Below are 17,771 nucleotides of genomic sequence, written 5' to 3' on the forward strand. Positions count from 1 at the left end.
GTTCTATATTACATTCATTTTTTGCATAATGAACCACCTTTGCATTCTAGGAATAAATCCCATTGGTCATGGTGTACAATAACCCTTTTAATATCCTACTCAATTCTGGTTTTCTACTATTTTAAGTTTTTTTTTTTTTTTGCTAGTCCTGGGGCTTGAACTCAGGGCCTGAGTGCTGTCCTTTGGCTTTCTCAAGGTTAGAGCTCTACCACTTGAGCCACAGCATCAATTCTGGCTTTTTTTTTTGCCAGTCCTGGGGTTTGAACTCAGGGCTATCCTTGGACACTTTTTGCTCAAGGCTATCACTCTGCCACTGGAGCCACAGGACCATGTCCGGCTTTTTCTGAGTATGTGGTACCAAGGAATTGAACCCAGGGCTTCATGCATGCTAGTCAAGCACTCTACCACTAGACCACACTCCTGGCCCACTTCTGGCTTTTTCTACGTATTATGTGGTACCGAGGAATTGAACCTGGGTCTTCGTATATGCTACACAAGCACTCTACCACTAGGCCAAACTCCCGGCCCTATTTTAAAAATTTTATGGGGCATTCTTTGCAGATATTGGTCTATAGTAGTTGTCATTATTTTATGTTGCTCTTTCTGGATTACATTTTATTTTATTTTTTTGTAATGCTGTGGTTTGAATTCAGCTCTGTACTTGGTAGGAAGGTGCTCTGTCACCTGAGTTGTGCCCTAAGATCTTTGTGCATTAACTTGCCTTTGTGTGTGTGTGTGTGTGTGTGTCCAGTGTCATATTCCCATAGGGTTAGTGGGGTCAGGCAGATGGGAGGAGAATAATAGGGCCCTTAGGTTTAGGCAACTCGAGAGACACAGGACACTGTTTTAAAGTGTTTAATGGGCAAGATACCAGTTTGCAGGATGGGGTAATGTGTGTGTATATGTAGATGGAAATTGAGGAACAGGTTATAATGATATAAGCTGGTAGAGCACTGAATCTGTAGGAATAAGAGAGAAGTTTTGTTTTTATTTCTTGTTGAAGCTCCCTTCCTCTCCTTTAAACCCAAGACTAGTTAGTATTAGTTGCTGAGTTCACAAGTGACATTCTAGCCTTTATACAGAAATCAGCTGATGATTCACACTGGGACAAGCTGAGTAGGTAAGTTGTACCAGGTGATCCTTACTGTGGTAAGGATATACTACATTTGGAAATTATTAAGGAATATGGGTAGGCAAGGAAACTAAGGAGCTTGTCTCCTTAGCTGTTACACTCTACTTTCATAGTCTTAAAAATAGGAGGGGAACAGGTGGATGTTTCCAATACTTTCTGGCTTTAGTTTTTGTAGTGTGCTCTATTTATGTAGATTGAACCCCACTTACCTATTCCCCTTTTTCTGAAAGTATGTTTTTTTTTTGAAGTCCTAAGGCCTTTAATATATTGTTAGTTTAGAGAGTACATTTTTTTTTTCTTTTGGCCTCTTCTCTTCCCTTATATTTTTACTTACTTTTTTTGTGCTGCTCTTCTGGCTTGAACTCAGGGCATGGCGCTGTCTTTGGGCTTCTGTGCTCAGTGCTAGCAATCTACAACTTGAGCTACAGTTCCTCTTGACATTTTGTTGTGGTTAGTTGGAAATAAGACTGGGCTGGCTTTGAGCCATGATCTTACACCTCAGCCTCCTGAATAGCTCGGATTACAAGCTTGAGCCACAGGTTCTTGGCTTTTTTTCCTTAATGTTTATAAAGGCAGATATTGGACTTAACTACTAATTACTCAGAAAGTGTAGATTTTTTTTTTCAGAAACCTTCTCCACATTACCTTTTCTTGTATTCTAGAGCAAGGACTAGCATTTTGAATTTTTGGGGGATTGCATCTCTATTTGTGGAAAGAAAATGATGTACGTGATAGCTACAATGCATGTTATTGAGAAACTTTTAGATTTTGAATTTACTCCTGGTCACAGTACACATGATCATTGCTTGATTTGTCATTCTTTGCACTGCATCATTTACTCAGAAGGATAGTGTAAATTAGGGAGATTGCTAGGGGAAGGGAAAACATTTTTGGTTAAGGAACATATTATGAGGGTTGTTAGTCATCAAAGGGGAAGTAGAGCTGCACTGGGGATTGAACCCAGAACCTCACACTAGTTTTTTTTATTATTAAAGAATTTATTAACATCATATTTCAAGTGACTTTTTAACAAACAAGTATTCAAGAAGTGAATCTCTATATACAATCACTGGCACTTACATATTAGAACATAATCAAAATGAGGCTAAGGGTTTGTATATCATAGATACATATTAATTTATGACATAAGACATGTCTATAGAGTCATAAGTTTTTATGTCTATGTAGTTATGTTTATATTTCCCGTACCATGTCCATAGCATTGGGTATGCAAATATTGAGTCCTTGCTCTTGTACTGTTTGGATCTAATAGCCACATATTAAGGATACCATGCACCTTTTGTTCCTTAGGTCTTGACTTGTCTCACTCAACATGATTCGCTCTAGATTCATCCACTTCCCTGCAAATGCCATTATTTTATCTTGTCTGTTGGCTATGTAGAATTCCATTTGTGTGTGTGTGTGTGTGTGTGTGTGTGTGTGTGTGTGTGTGTGTGTATCACATTTTCTGTATTCATTCATCTGCAGTAGGACATCTGGATTGTTTCCATCGCCTGGCTATTGTGAATAGTGCAGAGATAAACATAGCTGAGCAGGTGTCCTTATCATATCTCACACTACTTTTTTTTTTGCCAGTCCTGGGCTTATTTAAGTTCAGGGCCTGAGCACTGTCCTTGGACTTTCTCAAGGCTCTATCTACCACTTGAGCCTCAGCACCACTTCCGGCTTTTTTCTATGTATGTGGTACCGAGGAATCGAACCCGGGTCTTCGTGCATGCTAGGCAAGCTAGGCAAGCACTCTACCACCAGGCCAAACTCCCAGCCCTTCACACTACTTTTTGAGCTATGCCTCCTGGCCTCTTCTTTTGAAGTTAGACATTTATGTCTCATTTCAATTGTGGTTTTCATTTCTTATGCTGCAACTTGCATTGTGTCACTTGATACAGGGATGGTACCAACTTTATTATTTTGGTCAGTCTGAGAGTAAATAACAATCTTCTTTCTGTTCTCAACTGAAAATATAAATAGACTAGTAAAAGGAGCATGCTTTTGCCTCATGTTGCCCTGAGTCTGTAAAGAATATTTTCATTCCTGGGCTAGAGATTTAGCTTTGGTAGAAACTTTGCTTCAAGGCAAATGAATGTGAGTGCTTGTGCAAGGTCCTGGATTCTCAGCCTTAAATAAAGAAGAAAATTCCTATTTGCTGCTAATGTTGAATCAGCAAACATAGGAAAATTTTTATGACCTAAAGTAGTTAATAGTATGAGAACTTTAAGTGGTTTTGTGTAGATAATGTTATAAATTATGGACCAGGAATATGAATAAATCACATTTTAGTAGTATAATTTCATAATTTCTCAGGCTATTCTTTTTTTTTATAAATTTTTTATTGTAAGTAGTAAAAGGGTTACATGATATTTGCCAGATAGAAGGTGCATTAATTCACATACATTGATACCCTTTCACATGTCTTGGTACCCATTTCCCTCCCCCCACCACACCCCCCATCAGGCTATTCTTAAAAAGAAGTTTATTTACTTACCTTTTTATTAAGGTTTGAATGAAGTTTTCACCTGTGCTAGGCAAGCAAATGCTTTTACTACTTAAGGTATACCCCATCCCTAGGGTTTTATTTGTAATTTTGATCCAGTGTTTCACTAGTTTGTATGGATAGTTTCAGTGCATGAATATTAGGCTGAATTGCAATGGTGTACTATCACGAACACATGACTGTCATTTTAATAATTTCTAACTTAAATGTTATATTATGAGGATATTTTCATTTCTTAGATAAACTCTTGATAGGTAGAAGAACATGCTTCTTTTGAGAGTGATATTGGGACAAGGAACTAGCATAACATATATGAATTTGCCAGTTTCTCACTGTTGAATATTCCTTTGTTTTTAGTGCAGAATTATTATACCAGGTTATTTAATTCCCCTCCATTGTGCTCCCCAATGGTATATAGATGCTAAAGGGGATAGTTCCGTTCTTATCTTGAGATCACTTGGAATTACATTAAAGGACAGTTATGTAAGTCAGGTAATGAGTATATTTCTTTTTCAAGTGTCAATCCTTCCTTCATTTTCCCTTCCCCTTTTTCCCAAGTTGCATGGTTATTTATTCATTTATTTTTGTCAGTCATGGGACCTGAATGCTGGACCTGGCAGCTGCCCATGAGCTCTTTAATTCAAGGCTAATGCTCTACCACTTTGAGCTATAGTGCCACTTCGATTTTCCAGTGGTTAATTGGAGATAAAGAGTCTCATGGACATTGGTGTCCAAGCTGACTTTGAACTGTGATCGTCAGATCTCAGCCTCCTGAGTAGGTAGGATTACAGGCATGAGCTACTGGCACCAGGTTCCCATTATTTTTTAATTTAGTAGTTGTATATGAATGTATTCAGCAAAGTTGTGGCAGCATACTATATTCAACAATTGTTAATTATTCATGAGGATGTGTTCTAAGCTCCTCAATGCATGCTTTAGACCACAAATAGAGGTAAACTCTGGTATACTCTGTATTTCTTTATACAAACGTATAATGCATACATACAGTTTATTTTATAAACTATAAATTAGGAAGAGATTTAACAACAATAATAAAAATAGAACAAATTACAAGCAATATATTGTATAAAAGTTTGCAAGTTGGTGTCAGAATAAGGATTGTTTGCAAACAAGTACTGTGATTATATGTGACACCTACTGACTAGTAGATTGGTAGGTAGTATATAGGCATGGGTCCACTGGACAAAAGGATAGTTTATATGTCAGATAGGATGAAGAAAGTGAACATTTTCATTCTGCTACTCAAAAGGGCCTGCATTGTTAAAATGCTTGTTTCTGGAATTTCTCACTTAATATTTTTGGGCAAGTGTTTGATCAGTTTAGTTTACTGTCATTTCAATTAATACTGGATAGGAGACCACTGTGTATGCTTGACCCTAAATTATATTTTTCATATATTTATAAATGTGATAGATTAGTGTTCAGAAAGGAGAAAGAGCTACTTGTTTCTGTTTTTTTTTTCTCTCAAAGGAAAATAAATGATGGTAGCAATGTAAATTTCATTTGAATGTCCTTCATTGTCCAATGTTGAAATGACCACTGTTTTTAGTAGTAGTTACAGAGAATTCCTACGTGTTATAAAGACCTCAGAGTTGTTCTTTGATACTAGGTAAGAGCTCCACCTTGTGATCTTTGAGCATATTTCTTATTTTTCAGTATATTTTTTGAATTAATAACCAGTAGTTCAGAAATGACTATATAATTTCAAACACACTTCTATTTAAACATTATATATTTTTATTGTTTTGGATTTTCCAGCATAGACCAAATGTATTAAGCACATTTAAAGACATTATCAGACATTCTCAGTTCTTTATTTTAAAAGTTTTCATAAAAAATTAGCCTATTTTTCACATTTTTTTTTCTGCATGGGGTTATTCAAGTCCTGGGAAATCAGTTACTTGGCACCTTATCTGAGCTTTTGTGCTCAAAGATAGCACTTCATGAGTTTCACTGACTAGGTTGGCTTTCAACTGTGATTCTTAGTTTTCAGTCTCCTGAGTAGTTACAAGTATGAGCCATCAGCAACTGGATGGTGAAGCATCTTTGTTTATAAATGATGATGAAGGGAATAAAACAGCAGCTAATCATGTACTACTGAACTGAGCTATATCTTTTCCTGCAAAAAGTTTTGTCTTTAAAAAGTAATCTGAACTGTGGCTTCTTGAACTCGAGCCTACGGCCCCTTAACTTTTTTTCTCAATGCTAGCACTGTACCATTTGAGGTATAGTGGTTAATTGGAGATATCAGTCTTTATCAGTCTTACAGATTTTCCTGCCCCAGCTTGCTTTAAACCTCACCCCTTACTTCACAGCGTCCTGAGTAACTAGATTTATAGACATGAGCCACTTTTTCTCTCTTGCCAATTTTGGTGATCTGAACTATTGGTTAGAATAAATTTAGGGTTATGCTTTTCCAGCTTTCTTGGTGAAAAACAAAATTGTTTTCTTTTTAGATATTAGGCAGTATTTTCAGAAACAGAAGTTATGTGTATACGATGACATCAGACCTGTGCTGTACTACTTATATAGTGTGGTCTTGGAATGGAACAATCCTGAGGTAATGATTTAGAGCAAGGGGGGACATAATAATAGTTAAATCTAGTGATTTTTACAGTATGAGTACCTTTCAAATAAAAGACAAAGTAGGAGGATAATCATATCTTTTATCTAATACTTGGGAGGATATTCTTTTTTTGTTTTTGTTTTAATGCTGGTCTGGTCTAGTGAGGGCCTTAATATTAATCTGGAGCTTTTATCATCAACTCTACTTCTGGCTTTTTGGTGATTACTTGAAGATAATTTATGGAGACAGTGCCTAGGCCCTGAGTTCAAGCTCCAGAACTGGCCAAAACAACAACAACAAAACAAAAATGAAACAAACAAAAAAACAGCTGGATGTCAGTGGCTTTTATCTCCAATTAAAGTGGGAGAGTGCTAGCCTTGAGCTAAAGAGCTCAAGGACAGTGCCAGACCCTGAGTTCAAGACCCATGGTGGACCAAAAAAAAAAAAAGTCTCATGGACTTTCTTGCCCAGACTGACTAAATTGTGATTGTTTGTAGTACTCAGTCAGCCTCCTGAGTAGCTAGGATTACAGTCTAGAATGTTACTAGTCTTATGTTTATTTATTTATTTATTTTTTGCCAGTCCTGGGCTTGAGCTCAGGGCCTGAGCACTGTCCTTGGACTTTCTCAAGGCTAGAGCTCTACCACTTGAGCCTCAACACCGCTTCCAGCTTTTTTCTATGTATGTGGTACTGAGGAATTGAACCCAGGTCTTCGTGCATGCTAGGCAAGCACTCTACCACTAGGCCAAACTTCTCTCCCTAACCTAGATTCTTTTACGAATAAAAAGTAAAATAAATGGCTAAGAACTTGAGACCTTAGATTTACTTTGTTACTCTTTTGTTGTAGCCTAGCCATTTGGTATTGTCTCTATTAAAAAGGGCATTTGTGGGTGACATTGTCCAAAAAGAATTGTACTTACTACTTGACTTATGAAATGGTAACCCCTCTGTACAACACCTTAATTATAATAAAATTATATTAAAATGCACTTGTCACTTTCAGTCTTAGAATACTAGCTTTCGTTACAGGTGTGACCCTTTATTGTCCTTTGCAGTACTGACATTTGACCCTAGGAGATCCTAATGTTCACTAGGTAGCAATTCTACCATTTAAACAAAACCTTCTCTTTAACTTTAGTTATTTTTCAGGTAAAATCTCCGTTTTTACCCGGACTGGCCTTAGACCACAATTCTCCTACCTATTCCTTCTATATAGATGGGATCACAGATGAGATTATCACACCTGGTTTTATTGGTTGAGATTAGGTCTTGTCATCTTTTTCCTCCTAATCTCTGCTTCCTAAGTAGCTAGGATTACAGGTAAAAACCACTACTGTGGTGTTTAAATTTTTTTTTCTTTCACATAAGGGATCTATCTGTGTAGCCCAGTCTTGTCTTAAACTTAAGATTCCCCAATCTCCATATCCTTGAACTCAGGTACAAGTGGCATTCTGTGCTGGGGGCAGAACTTAGAGCCAGTATGCTAGGCAACGTATGACATTCATCATGTGCAAATTGTTTGTAGATTCTTTTGAGGAAATAGATTAGATTTGATATATTTTCTTTTTGTTTCTTAAAACATTGTGGTATTATCATGAAGGAGTTATATATTAGTAATCCAGGCTTTGTATTATTTCCTCAAGGATTTAAAAAGTGTTTTAAAATTATATCTTGGGACCTGGGAGCATAGCCTAGTGATAGAGGGCCTTGTATGCATGAAGCCCTGGCTTCAATTCCTCAGTAACACATACACAGAAAAAGCTGGAAGTGGTGCTGTAGCTCAAGTGGCAGAGTGCTAGCCTTGAGCAAAAAGTGTCCAAGGACAGTGCCCAGGCAATGGCTGAGTTCAAGGCCTAGGATTGGCAAAAAAATTAAGATTATATGAGAGAGAGAGAGAGAGAGAGGGAGATAGGATAGGTTTTTTTTTTGGTGCCAGTTCTGGGGCTTGAACTCAGGGCCTGAGCACTGTCCTTGGTTTGTATTTTTTCTCAAGGCTAGCAGTGTGCCACTTGAGCCACAGCACCACTTCCAGCTTTTTCCTATGTATGTGGTACTGAGGAATTGAACCTGGGTCTTTATGCATGGTAGGAAAGCACTCTACCACTATACCAAACTTCAGACCTAGACTTTTTTTTTTACCAGTCTTAGGGCTTTCCCTCAGGGCCTGAGCACTGTCCTTGGGCTTTCTTGATGGTAGAGCTCTGCTACTTGAGCCACAGCACCATTTCTGGCTTTTTCTATGTCTGTGGTACCGAGGAATGGAACCTGGGTTTTTGTGCTTGCTAGGTAGGCACCCTTTCACTAGGCCAAACTCCCAGCCTCCTAAGATTGTTTTTTACTAGCTCATTTCACTCATGTCTTTACACCATCAACAAAAGTTATAATGTTCACGCTTCTAGTATTACAGTTTAAACTTGTCTTTGGATTTCCTGGCCAGTAAAAGCCACAGCTTTGTCAGTTGAACTTTAGCTGCATTTCTAGATTTTTGCTGGTAAAATGGAGATAGTGTCTCACAGTCTTTTCTGCCCTCGCTGGCTTTGTACTGCAACCGTCAGATCTCAGCCTCCTGAGTATCTAGGATTACAGGTGTAAGCCATCAATACCCATCAATTCTGATGAATTTATATCTAGAAACAAATTATTCAAATTCAAAGGTGCGAAATTATTTATGGAAACAGTTGAGCAGACATTGGGAATTTTGCTTTTGATTATGTACATCGTTCTAATTGTTCCATGTTTTAATAAGTATCATTTTCTTCTCTTTAAAGGAATTGTCTTTCTTAGAGGAAGCAAACTGTCATCTTAATTCACATAAATATATGAATATATTTCTGACATTGGAGTGTTCCAGAAGATGATAAAGAAATGATAGCAGCTCCAGAAATACCAACTGATTTTAATCTACTTCAGTAAGTACATTATATTGTCCTTTTTTGAGACATGGTTTACCTATGTAGTCCAGACTGGTTTTGATCTTGTGATTCTCCTGCTGTACTCTGTGCTAAATAATATTATGAAAACCTCACATATAAATATGTATTTTTGAAAATTTTTTTTGTCAGTCATGGGACTAGAACTCTGGGTCTGGGCACTGTCCCTGAGCTCTTCAGCTCACGGCTAGTGCTCTACCGCTTTAGCCACAGCACCATTTCCAGTTTTCTGGTGGTTAATTGGAGAGAAGAATCTCATGGATTTTTCTGCTCTGGCCAGCTTCAAACCTCAATCCTCAGATCTCAGCCTCCTGAGTAGCCAGGATTACAGGCATGAGCTACCCCTCCTGGCTTCATTTTTGAAAGTTTTATCACTGTTTATTGGGCTCTTTAGTTGGTGCTGTCTTGTAAATTTACATACTAGTAACCTTACTGTTTTTGATCAAGTCTCAGCTTCCCTCCCTCCCTCCCTCCCTCCCTCCTTCCCTCCCTCCCTTTGCCAGTCCTAGGGCTTGAACTCAGGGTCTGAGCACTGTCACTGGGTTTTCTCAAGGCTAGTGGTGTGCCATTTGAGACACAGCACCACTCCCAGCTTCTTCAACTGAGGGATCAAACCCAGGTTTTTGTGCATGCTAGGTAAGCACTCTACCACTAGGCCAAACTACTGGTCCTTAAGTTTCAGGGTTTTTTTTGGGGGGTGCTAAATAGGGGGTGTGCCTTTCCTGTCTGGGTTGGATTTGAACCACAGTTTTCAGATCTCGGTGTCGCGAGTAGCTAGGACTACAGGTGTGGGCCACCAGTGACTGGCCTCACTTCCCCCTTTTAAAAGAGGGTGTTACACTTTTGCTCAGGCTGGCCATGTCTCAAAATTTTGATGTGCTTGCCTCAGCCTACTGAGTTCTTAGATTGCAGGTCTGGAACACTATACCTGGCTTGTGATATGGAGGCTAGCCCAGTCTACTTAGATCCTGTCTCAAAAACATTGAAGTCGTTTACATATCAGTAGTTTTCATATTGAGCTCCAGTTCCATAAGGTACCTAAATGAAAAAAAAAAGAAATTTGAAACTGCCTTTGCTTTTATTCTTTACACATTGTATTTCCTATTTAGTACTTTATGAGAATTCCTTTGAACAGAGAATTTTCTTGCTAAGTCTTGAGCATAACAGGTAGATACCACTATATATGTCTGCCCAGTATCACCTTTTGATGATACGTATATTTACATTTAAAATTTATGTTTACATTTAATTTTATGTTATATAATTATAATTTATATTAAATTATATTTACATTTAAATTTATATTTACACTTAAAATTTTATCCTTGGTATCTGTCATGTCTGTGCTGGAATATTGGTAGTATGACTTTCTCCATTCTGGGATCAAGGGTAGGGTACACTATACTAGCACTAAGCTATACCCCAAGCTCTCAAAGTATTATTTTCCATCCCAGTGTATATAGGTTCAGTTTTAAGACTCTTGAGGAAACTTCTTTATTTATGTTTGAGGAAGAACATAGGATAGTGGAGAAAGAAATTGAGGTTTATTTAATTCAAAATTGTCAAAGATATTGGAGTACCTAAGACAGCAGTTCTAGTGAGGATTCTACATAAAGTCTTTGTAAATGTGAATTACTACTTGTGTTACATTTAAGTGCCTGTTCTTTATAGGACATTATATTAGATTCCATGAGGCATTGAAGTTAGATGTTTCTGCCGTTTTAAGAATATAAAGGGTGCTGGGTGCTGGTGGCTCACGCCTGTTGTTCTAGCTAATCAGGAGATTGAGATCTGAGGATCATAGTTCAAAGCCAGCCAGGGCATGAAAATCCATGACACTCTTATCTCCAATTAAGCATCAGAAAACTGGAAGTGGTGCTGTGGCTCAACATGGTAGAGCATTAGCCCTGAGCTAAAGAACTCAGGGATAGCAGCCAGGCCCAAAGTTCAAGCCCCATGACTGACAAAAAAATACATTAAAGATTATTAAAAGGTTTATCTTATAGACTTTGACATTGAACATTAGAATATCTTAAGTAATAAGGTTTTGAAATAGGGTCATGGAAAAAAAAAGATTGAGTATCAACTAACTTGATTGGGTATATGGGATGAGGGCACAATGAAGAAGAGTGTTAGGAAGATTCATTCATGAGATAGATGACCAGCTTTAAACTACAAAATGAATAACTATCAAGCATTTACTATCAACATGTAAACATGTTATTTCATCTTGAATGTAGCTTACTGTTCTTTTGATTTTAAAACATGTAAATAGCATTGGTGAAACATTTAGGAGAATTTTTTCTCTGGTTTGGTGCTACTTTCTATTTCTATTATGATTACTTCCTTTAGTTTTTTTTCCAGAAAATTTTCACTTTGTAATAAAACATCTAGTGGCTTATTTTTGTAGTTGGGATAGTATGAAAGATTAAAAGTATAACTGAGCCTTTGATTACTCTGTGGTCATTGAAATATTGGAAGACTAATGTTCACATTTTTAGCAGTTACTGAGTTAAGAGATCTGATGTCCCACAAATGTTTCAAGATATTAAGAAATATTTTTGCCATTCCATATAGGCATATGAAAAGATTGTCAATGACAACAAAATTTATATATAACAAGCTTGAGTTTTATGGTTAATATTAGTTGCTCTGTTTTTGGTATATTAACTCTAAAATGGTAATTATTGTTAACTCTTTCAAATACATGATGGGACATAAAATTCCCACTATCTTCGATACATTTACTACTTTGTAGAATAAAGGGAGTTACTTTGTAGGTAAGTGTTGTTTTCATTCTAATACAAGTGTTTTAGGCTTATGAAATATTGGCAATCTCATAGTCTTTATACAGCTGGTTGTAATAATAAAAATGAAACTAGAAAAAAACCAGATTGAGAAGACTAACTTTTTATAAAGCTAGCCTTTCACTTTGATTTCATTTATACAAAACTGATAATACATTTCACATTTGGAGTGGTAAAATTATTTTTTGAGTGGCTTCATTCGAAAGTCCAGTGTTCCTCAGAAATCAATGTAAGTATGTCTTGCTTTCAGCATTTAAATGAAAGTATTTGGCTATTTAGATCCATACTTAAACTTACAGAAATTTTCACATGTTAATTCAAATTGATCTGCTTCCTTCTATGTGTGAGAAAATCCAGATTATGTACACAGTAGCACCACCTACTTCTAAAACAAGTAGCAATTTTTAGATGATAGATTTATATGTTGAAGAGTATAGAGATTTTATGGATTGCTTTGTTTGCTGTGTAAGTATGTATGTAGGTGTGTGTGTGTGTGTGTGTGTGTGTGTGTGTGTGTATGTTAAAGATGAGAAAGTTCAAATGTTACTTGTGTAAGTTCACATAGTTACTTAGTTCTAGATTTATTTCTTCTGAATAGCTCAGTACTTTTACTTCCTAAAGGATTTTAAACATTTAGCACATTTCTTTACTGTATATCAAATAATTTAGTTGATTAAGAAAAATATAATATTAGTAGGAAGGTGTGGTGGCTCACTCATGTAATCCTAGCTACTTAAGACACTGAGATCTGAGGATCATAGTTCAAAGCCAGCCCGGATACTAAAGTCCATGAGACTCTAATCTCTTAATTAACCACTGGAAAACTGGAAGTGGTGCTGTGGGTTGGGGTAGGGCCGTAGCATTGAGCTGAAGTGCTCATAAACAATGCCCAGGCCCCAGCGTTCAAGCCCCAAGGCCCACAACACAAAGAAATAAAATATTAGTGTTTAGTTAGTTACACTTATAATTGTTTTCTTTGACAGGTAGGAGAGGTCAGAAGATCCATAGTATTGCTAAAATTCCCTAATATATTTTTCCTTCTTTTTTTTCTATTAAATTTTATCTAATGTTGGGTATTAAAATATATTTTACCCTAGCTTTGTGTTCCTTGAACCAACCTTTACTATAAACTACCACAGGTCCTGGCCAGGAGTTTGGCCTAGTGGTAGAGTGCTTGCTTACCATACACAAAGACCCAGGTTCAATTCCTAGGTAGCACATACATAGATAAAAGCTGGAAGTGGTGATGAGGATCAAGTGGTAGAATTCTAGCCTTGAGAAAGCCCAAGGACAGTGCTCCGGCCCTGATTTCAAGCCCCAGGAGTGGCAACCCTCCCCCCACAGGTCCTAAGCTTAAAGAGCAGTTGGTTTAGTTATTAATAGTTTGATTAAAAATAAAACAGGGGGGGGGCGGGAGTTTGGCCTAGTGGTAGAGTGCTTGCCTAGCATGCACAAAGACCCAGGTTCAATTCCTTGGTACCACCTACATAGAAAAAAAGCTGGAAGTGGTGCTGAGGCTCAAGTGGTAGAGTGCTAAGCCTTAGAAAGTCCAAGGACAGTGCTCAGGCCCTGAACCCAAGCCCAGGACTGGCAAAAAAAAATTTACAGAAAAAATAAAACAGGGGTGAGAGTGTACTCCAAGTGGTAGAATATCTGCTTAGCAAGTTCAAGGCCCTGACTTCAACCCCCCTAATACCCTGTATCCCCAAATTTAAACATACAATATTTAGATATTTGTATTTTAGATTGCTGTCATTGTAATTGGTTATACCTTTTTCTTCTTGGGGCTTTAACTCTGGGCCTGAGCACTATCCCTGAATTCTTTAGCTCAAGGCTAACACTTTAAAACTCTAACCACAGCGCCACTTCCAGTTTCCTGGTGGTTAATTGGAAATAAGAGTCTCAGGGACTTTGGTCCCTAGGCTGGCTTTGAACCAGGCCCCTCAGATCTCAGTCTCCTGATTAGCTAGGATTGTAGGCATAAGCCTATAATATATATTTTTAAATTTAATTTGATTTTATAAAGGTGATATACAGAGGGGTTAGGTTACATAAGTAAGGTAATGAGTATATTATTGAACATTGTTACCTCTTCCTTGTTTTTCTCCCACTTTCTCATGGTTATATAATTTTATGTTTGGAAATTCTACAATATGTTTGGAAATGTTCTACAATATGTTCTATAATATGTTAATCACATAAGTCAGGTAAAGAGTACATTTCCTTTTAGACAGTGTTACCCCTTCCCTCATGTACATTTCTAAGGAAGGTTTTAAATAAATGCTTATCCTTTAATTTTTTTTATTTTCTTGTCAAGGTGATATATAGAGGGGTTATAGTTAAGTTTATATGGTAGTGAGTGCATTACTTCTTGAACATTGTTACCCCTTCCCAAGTTTTTCTTTCACTTTCCTTTCCCCCATCCCCTCCCAAGTTGTAAAGTTCATTTCTCACATATTGTCTTGGGAATATTGCTGTTACATTTGTTCAACCTTTGTCCTTAGGAAGGTTTTAAATATTTGCTTATCTTTTTGCTTCAGGGAGTCAGAAACACATTTTTCTTCTGACACAGATTTTGAAGACATTGAAGGAAAAAACCAAAAACAAGGCAAAGGAAAGGTACGTAGCAAATAGGTAACTTTTTTTGTGGTGGGTAGTTTGTGGTTGTTAGAAACTCCTATCCTATCAGCCTATATCTTGTACCTCTATTTATTTTGGTTAAGGGGGTGTGTGTGTGTGTGTGTGTGTGTGTGTGTGTGTGTGTGTGTGTGTGTGTGTGTGTGTGTGTGTGTGTGTGTGTGTGTGTGTGTGTGTGTGTGTGTGTGTGTGTGTGTGTGTGTGTGTGTGTGTGTGTGTGTGTGTGTGTGTGTGTGTGTGTGTGTCTGTGAGAAAGAGAGAGAGAGAGAGAGACAGACAGACAGACAGACACAGAGAGAGACTGGATATTATTTTATTTATTTTTTTTGCCAGTCGTAGGCTTGAGCTCAGGGCCTGAGCACTGTCCTTGGATGCTCTCAAGGCTAGCGCTCTACCACTTGAGCCTCAGCACCACTTCCAGCTTTTTTTCTATGTATGTAGTACCGAGGAATTGAACCTGGGTCTTTGTGCATGCTAGGCAAGCTCTACCACTAGGCCAAACTCCTGGCCCCTATTTATTTTTATTTTTAATATTTTTTTGTGTGAGTCATGGGCCTTGAACTTGGCCTGGGCCCTGTCCCTGAGCTCTTCAGCTCCAGGCTACCTCCCCACCCTTGAGCCAAGTCCCACTTCATGTTTTCTAGAGGTTAATTGGAGATAAAAGAATCTCAGGTTCTTTTGTGCCCAGGCTGGCTTTGAACCTTGATCCTCTGATCTCAGCCACCTGAGTAGCTAGGATTACAGGTGTGAGCCGCCTCACCTGGCTTCATTTTATTTTAATTAATTAATTATTATTATTATTTTTTGGCCAGTCCTGTGGCTTGAAATCAGGTTCTGAGCACTATCCTTGGGCTTTCTCAAGGCTAATGCTCTACCACTGGAGCTACAGCTCCATTTCTGGCTTTTCTATGTATGTCTTACCAAGGAATTGAACCCGGGTCTTCAAGCATGCTAGGCAAGCACTCTACCACTAGGCCAAACTCCCAGCCTCATTTTATTTTTTTAAATGCCTCTTTTGTGGCCTGACTGGTATGGTAAGACATCTGAATGATTATACATCTTTTATTCTTCTGGACTAAATAAGTTTTGATTATTTGTATGCATTGCCGTAACATTTGAAATTGAGAATGCACCATTTTTCCAAGTGTGTGTGTGTGTGTGTGTGTGTGTGTGTGTGTGTGTGTGTGTGTGTGTGTGTGTGTGTATGTGTGTGTATTTTGCTCCTACCAGGGCTTGAACTCAGGGCCTAAGTTTCTCAAGGCTTGTACTCTACCACTTGAGCTATAGCACCATATCCGGCTTTTTCTATGTATGTGATACTGAGGAATTGCACCAAGGAACTCCACTAGTAGGCCAAACTCCCGCCCCCCCCCCAAGTTTATTTTGTAAAATCATAGTATGCTAAGCAAATCATGGTGTTTATTGGCTTTATTATTTCTTCATAAATGTGCTATAAACGTTCTACTTCCCAAATTACAGAGGAAAATAATACACAAACATTTTTATTATAGAGTACTCTACAGATACAACAGACTGCCATTTTATTACTAATGGGTTACTAGTGACATTCATTTTCCTTTTTTTTTCACAAGTTGAGATAATAGCCCTATGTGACATAGAGGACAGCTGAATAGAGGACTTCTTAGAGACTTAAAACAATTGGTATTGGGATTTTTGAACTCAGAGCTTAACTTTTACTAGGCAGGTATTTCTCTACTGAGCCCTTCCTTCAGCCCTTTTTTGTGCTGTGCCTTTTTTGTGTGTTGGGGGGGGGGGTCCTGGTACTTGAACTAGGCCTGCTTACTGTCCTTGAGCTCTTCAGCTCAAGGTTACTGCCCTACCCCTGGGCCTGTGTGTTGTCCTTGAGCACTTCAACACTAGGCTCCCCTACCCTTGAGTGAAACCCCATTACCCAGTTTTAGAGGTTAACTGGAAATGAGTCTCAGGTCCTTTTGTGCCAAGGGCTGGCTTTGAACCTTTTTCCTCAGATGTCAGACTCCTGTGTAGCTAGCTTGGGCCACCTTGCCTGTCCACAACCACACCGGTCTGTGCTGTGTATTTTTAAGATTGAATCTTGCTTCCTACTTGAACACATTTTGAGATGGAGTTTCTCTGACTATTTTTCCCAGGCTTGCCTTGAACCATAATCTTCTCAGTCTCAGTCTTCCGTATATTTCAAGATCATATCCATACAGCACTATGCTCATGTATGGATTGAGAAGGAGTCTCTTGAACTTTTCTGTCCAAGCTGGCTTTGAAAAACTTTTCTGTTCTCAGCCTTCCAAACAGGTAGAATTTCAGGTATGAGCAGCCACTAGTGTCCAGCTTAAAGATCTTTTTTTTGGTATTGGTTTTTGAATTTAGTGTCAAATAGGCATGATACCACCTGAGCCCTGCCCCCTAGACCTGACGGTTTTTTTTTTAATGAAATATTTTATGAATTTGAATGTGACTCTTGCCACAGGGGCTATGTTAATGTTTTTTTTGCCAGCTTGAACTCAGGACCCAAGCACTGTACTTGGGCTTTTTCTACCAGGGTCTGCCACTTAAGCCATAGCACCACTTCTGGCTTTCCTATGTATATGGTATGTAGGAATCAAACCTGAGCCTTTGGGCATGCTAGGCAAGCACTCTACCACTAGGCCAACCTCCCGACCTGAAAACTTGTATACTTTTATAAAAGAAAACTGAGGTCTGGAGAAGCTCAAGTGTTAAAGGATTTAAGTTTAGGTCTATGCTCTTTCTTTTCTATCCTTTTTTTTTGGTACTGGGGATTGAACCCAATTTATTGTACTTGGTAGGCAAGCAGTTTGCCACTGAGCTACATCTTAGCACTGGTCTGTGCTTTTAATTCCCAAGTTGAGATAATATTACACTATTCTGCCTCCTAAAATATTTTATTAGATGCTGGATGCAGTGGCTCATGCCTATAATCCTAGATACTAAGAAGGCTGAGATCTGAGGATTGTGATTTAAAGCCAGTCCTCGAGACTCCTGTCTCCTATTAACCACCAGAAAACCAGAAGTGGCCCTGTGACTCGAAGTGGGTAGGGCAGTAGCCTTGAGCTGAAGAGCTCTGGGACAGTACCCAGACCCAGAGTTCAAGTTCCATGACTGAGCAAAAAAAAAATTCATTAAAATTTCTTTCTCTGTGTTAAGTATATA

General features: G+C 38.1%; 1 protein-coding gene across 2 annotated transcripts in view; it reads left to right on the top strand.

Moving 5' to 3' along the window:
• Positions 1-17,771, top strand: part of Stag2 (STAG2 cohesin complex component) — a 135,063-nt gene that overhangs the window by 39,908 nt on the left and 77,384 nt on the right. For both annotated transcript variants that reach the window (XM_090326370.1, XM_090326371.1), the window contains exons 2-3: positions 9,001-9,141; positions 14,510-14,588. In XM_090326370.1, the coding sequence (XP_090182496.1) occupies positions 9,098-9,141; positions 14,510-14,588 (123 nt within the window). In that variant the 5' untranslated portion in view covers positions 9,001-9,097. The remainder of the gene's footprint in view (positions 1-9,000; positions 9,142-14,509; positions 14,589-17,771) is intronic.

Source organism: Megascapheus bottae, chromosome X (genome assembly GCF_031878675.1).
Source record: "Megascapheus bottae isolate mThoBot1 chromosome X, mThoBot2.hap1, whole genome shotgun sequence".
NCBI lineage: Eukaryota > Metazoa > Chordata > Mammalia > Rodentia > Geomyidae > Megascapheus > Megascapheus bottae.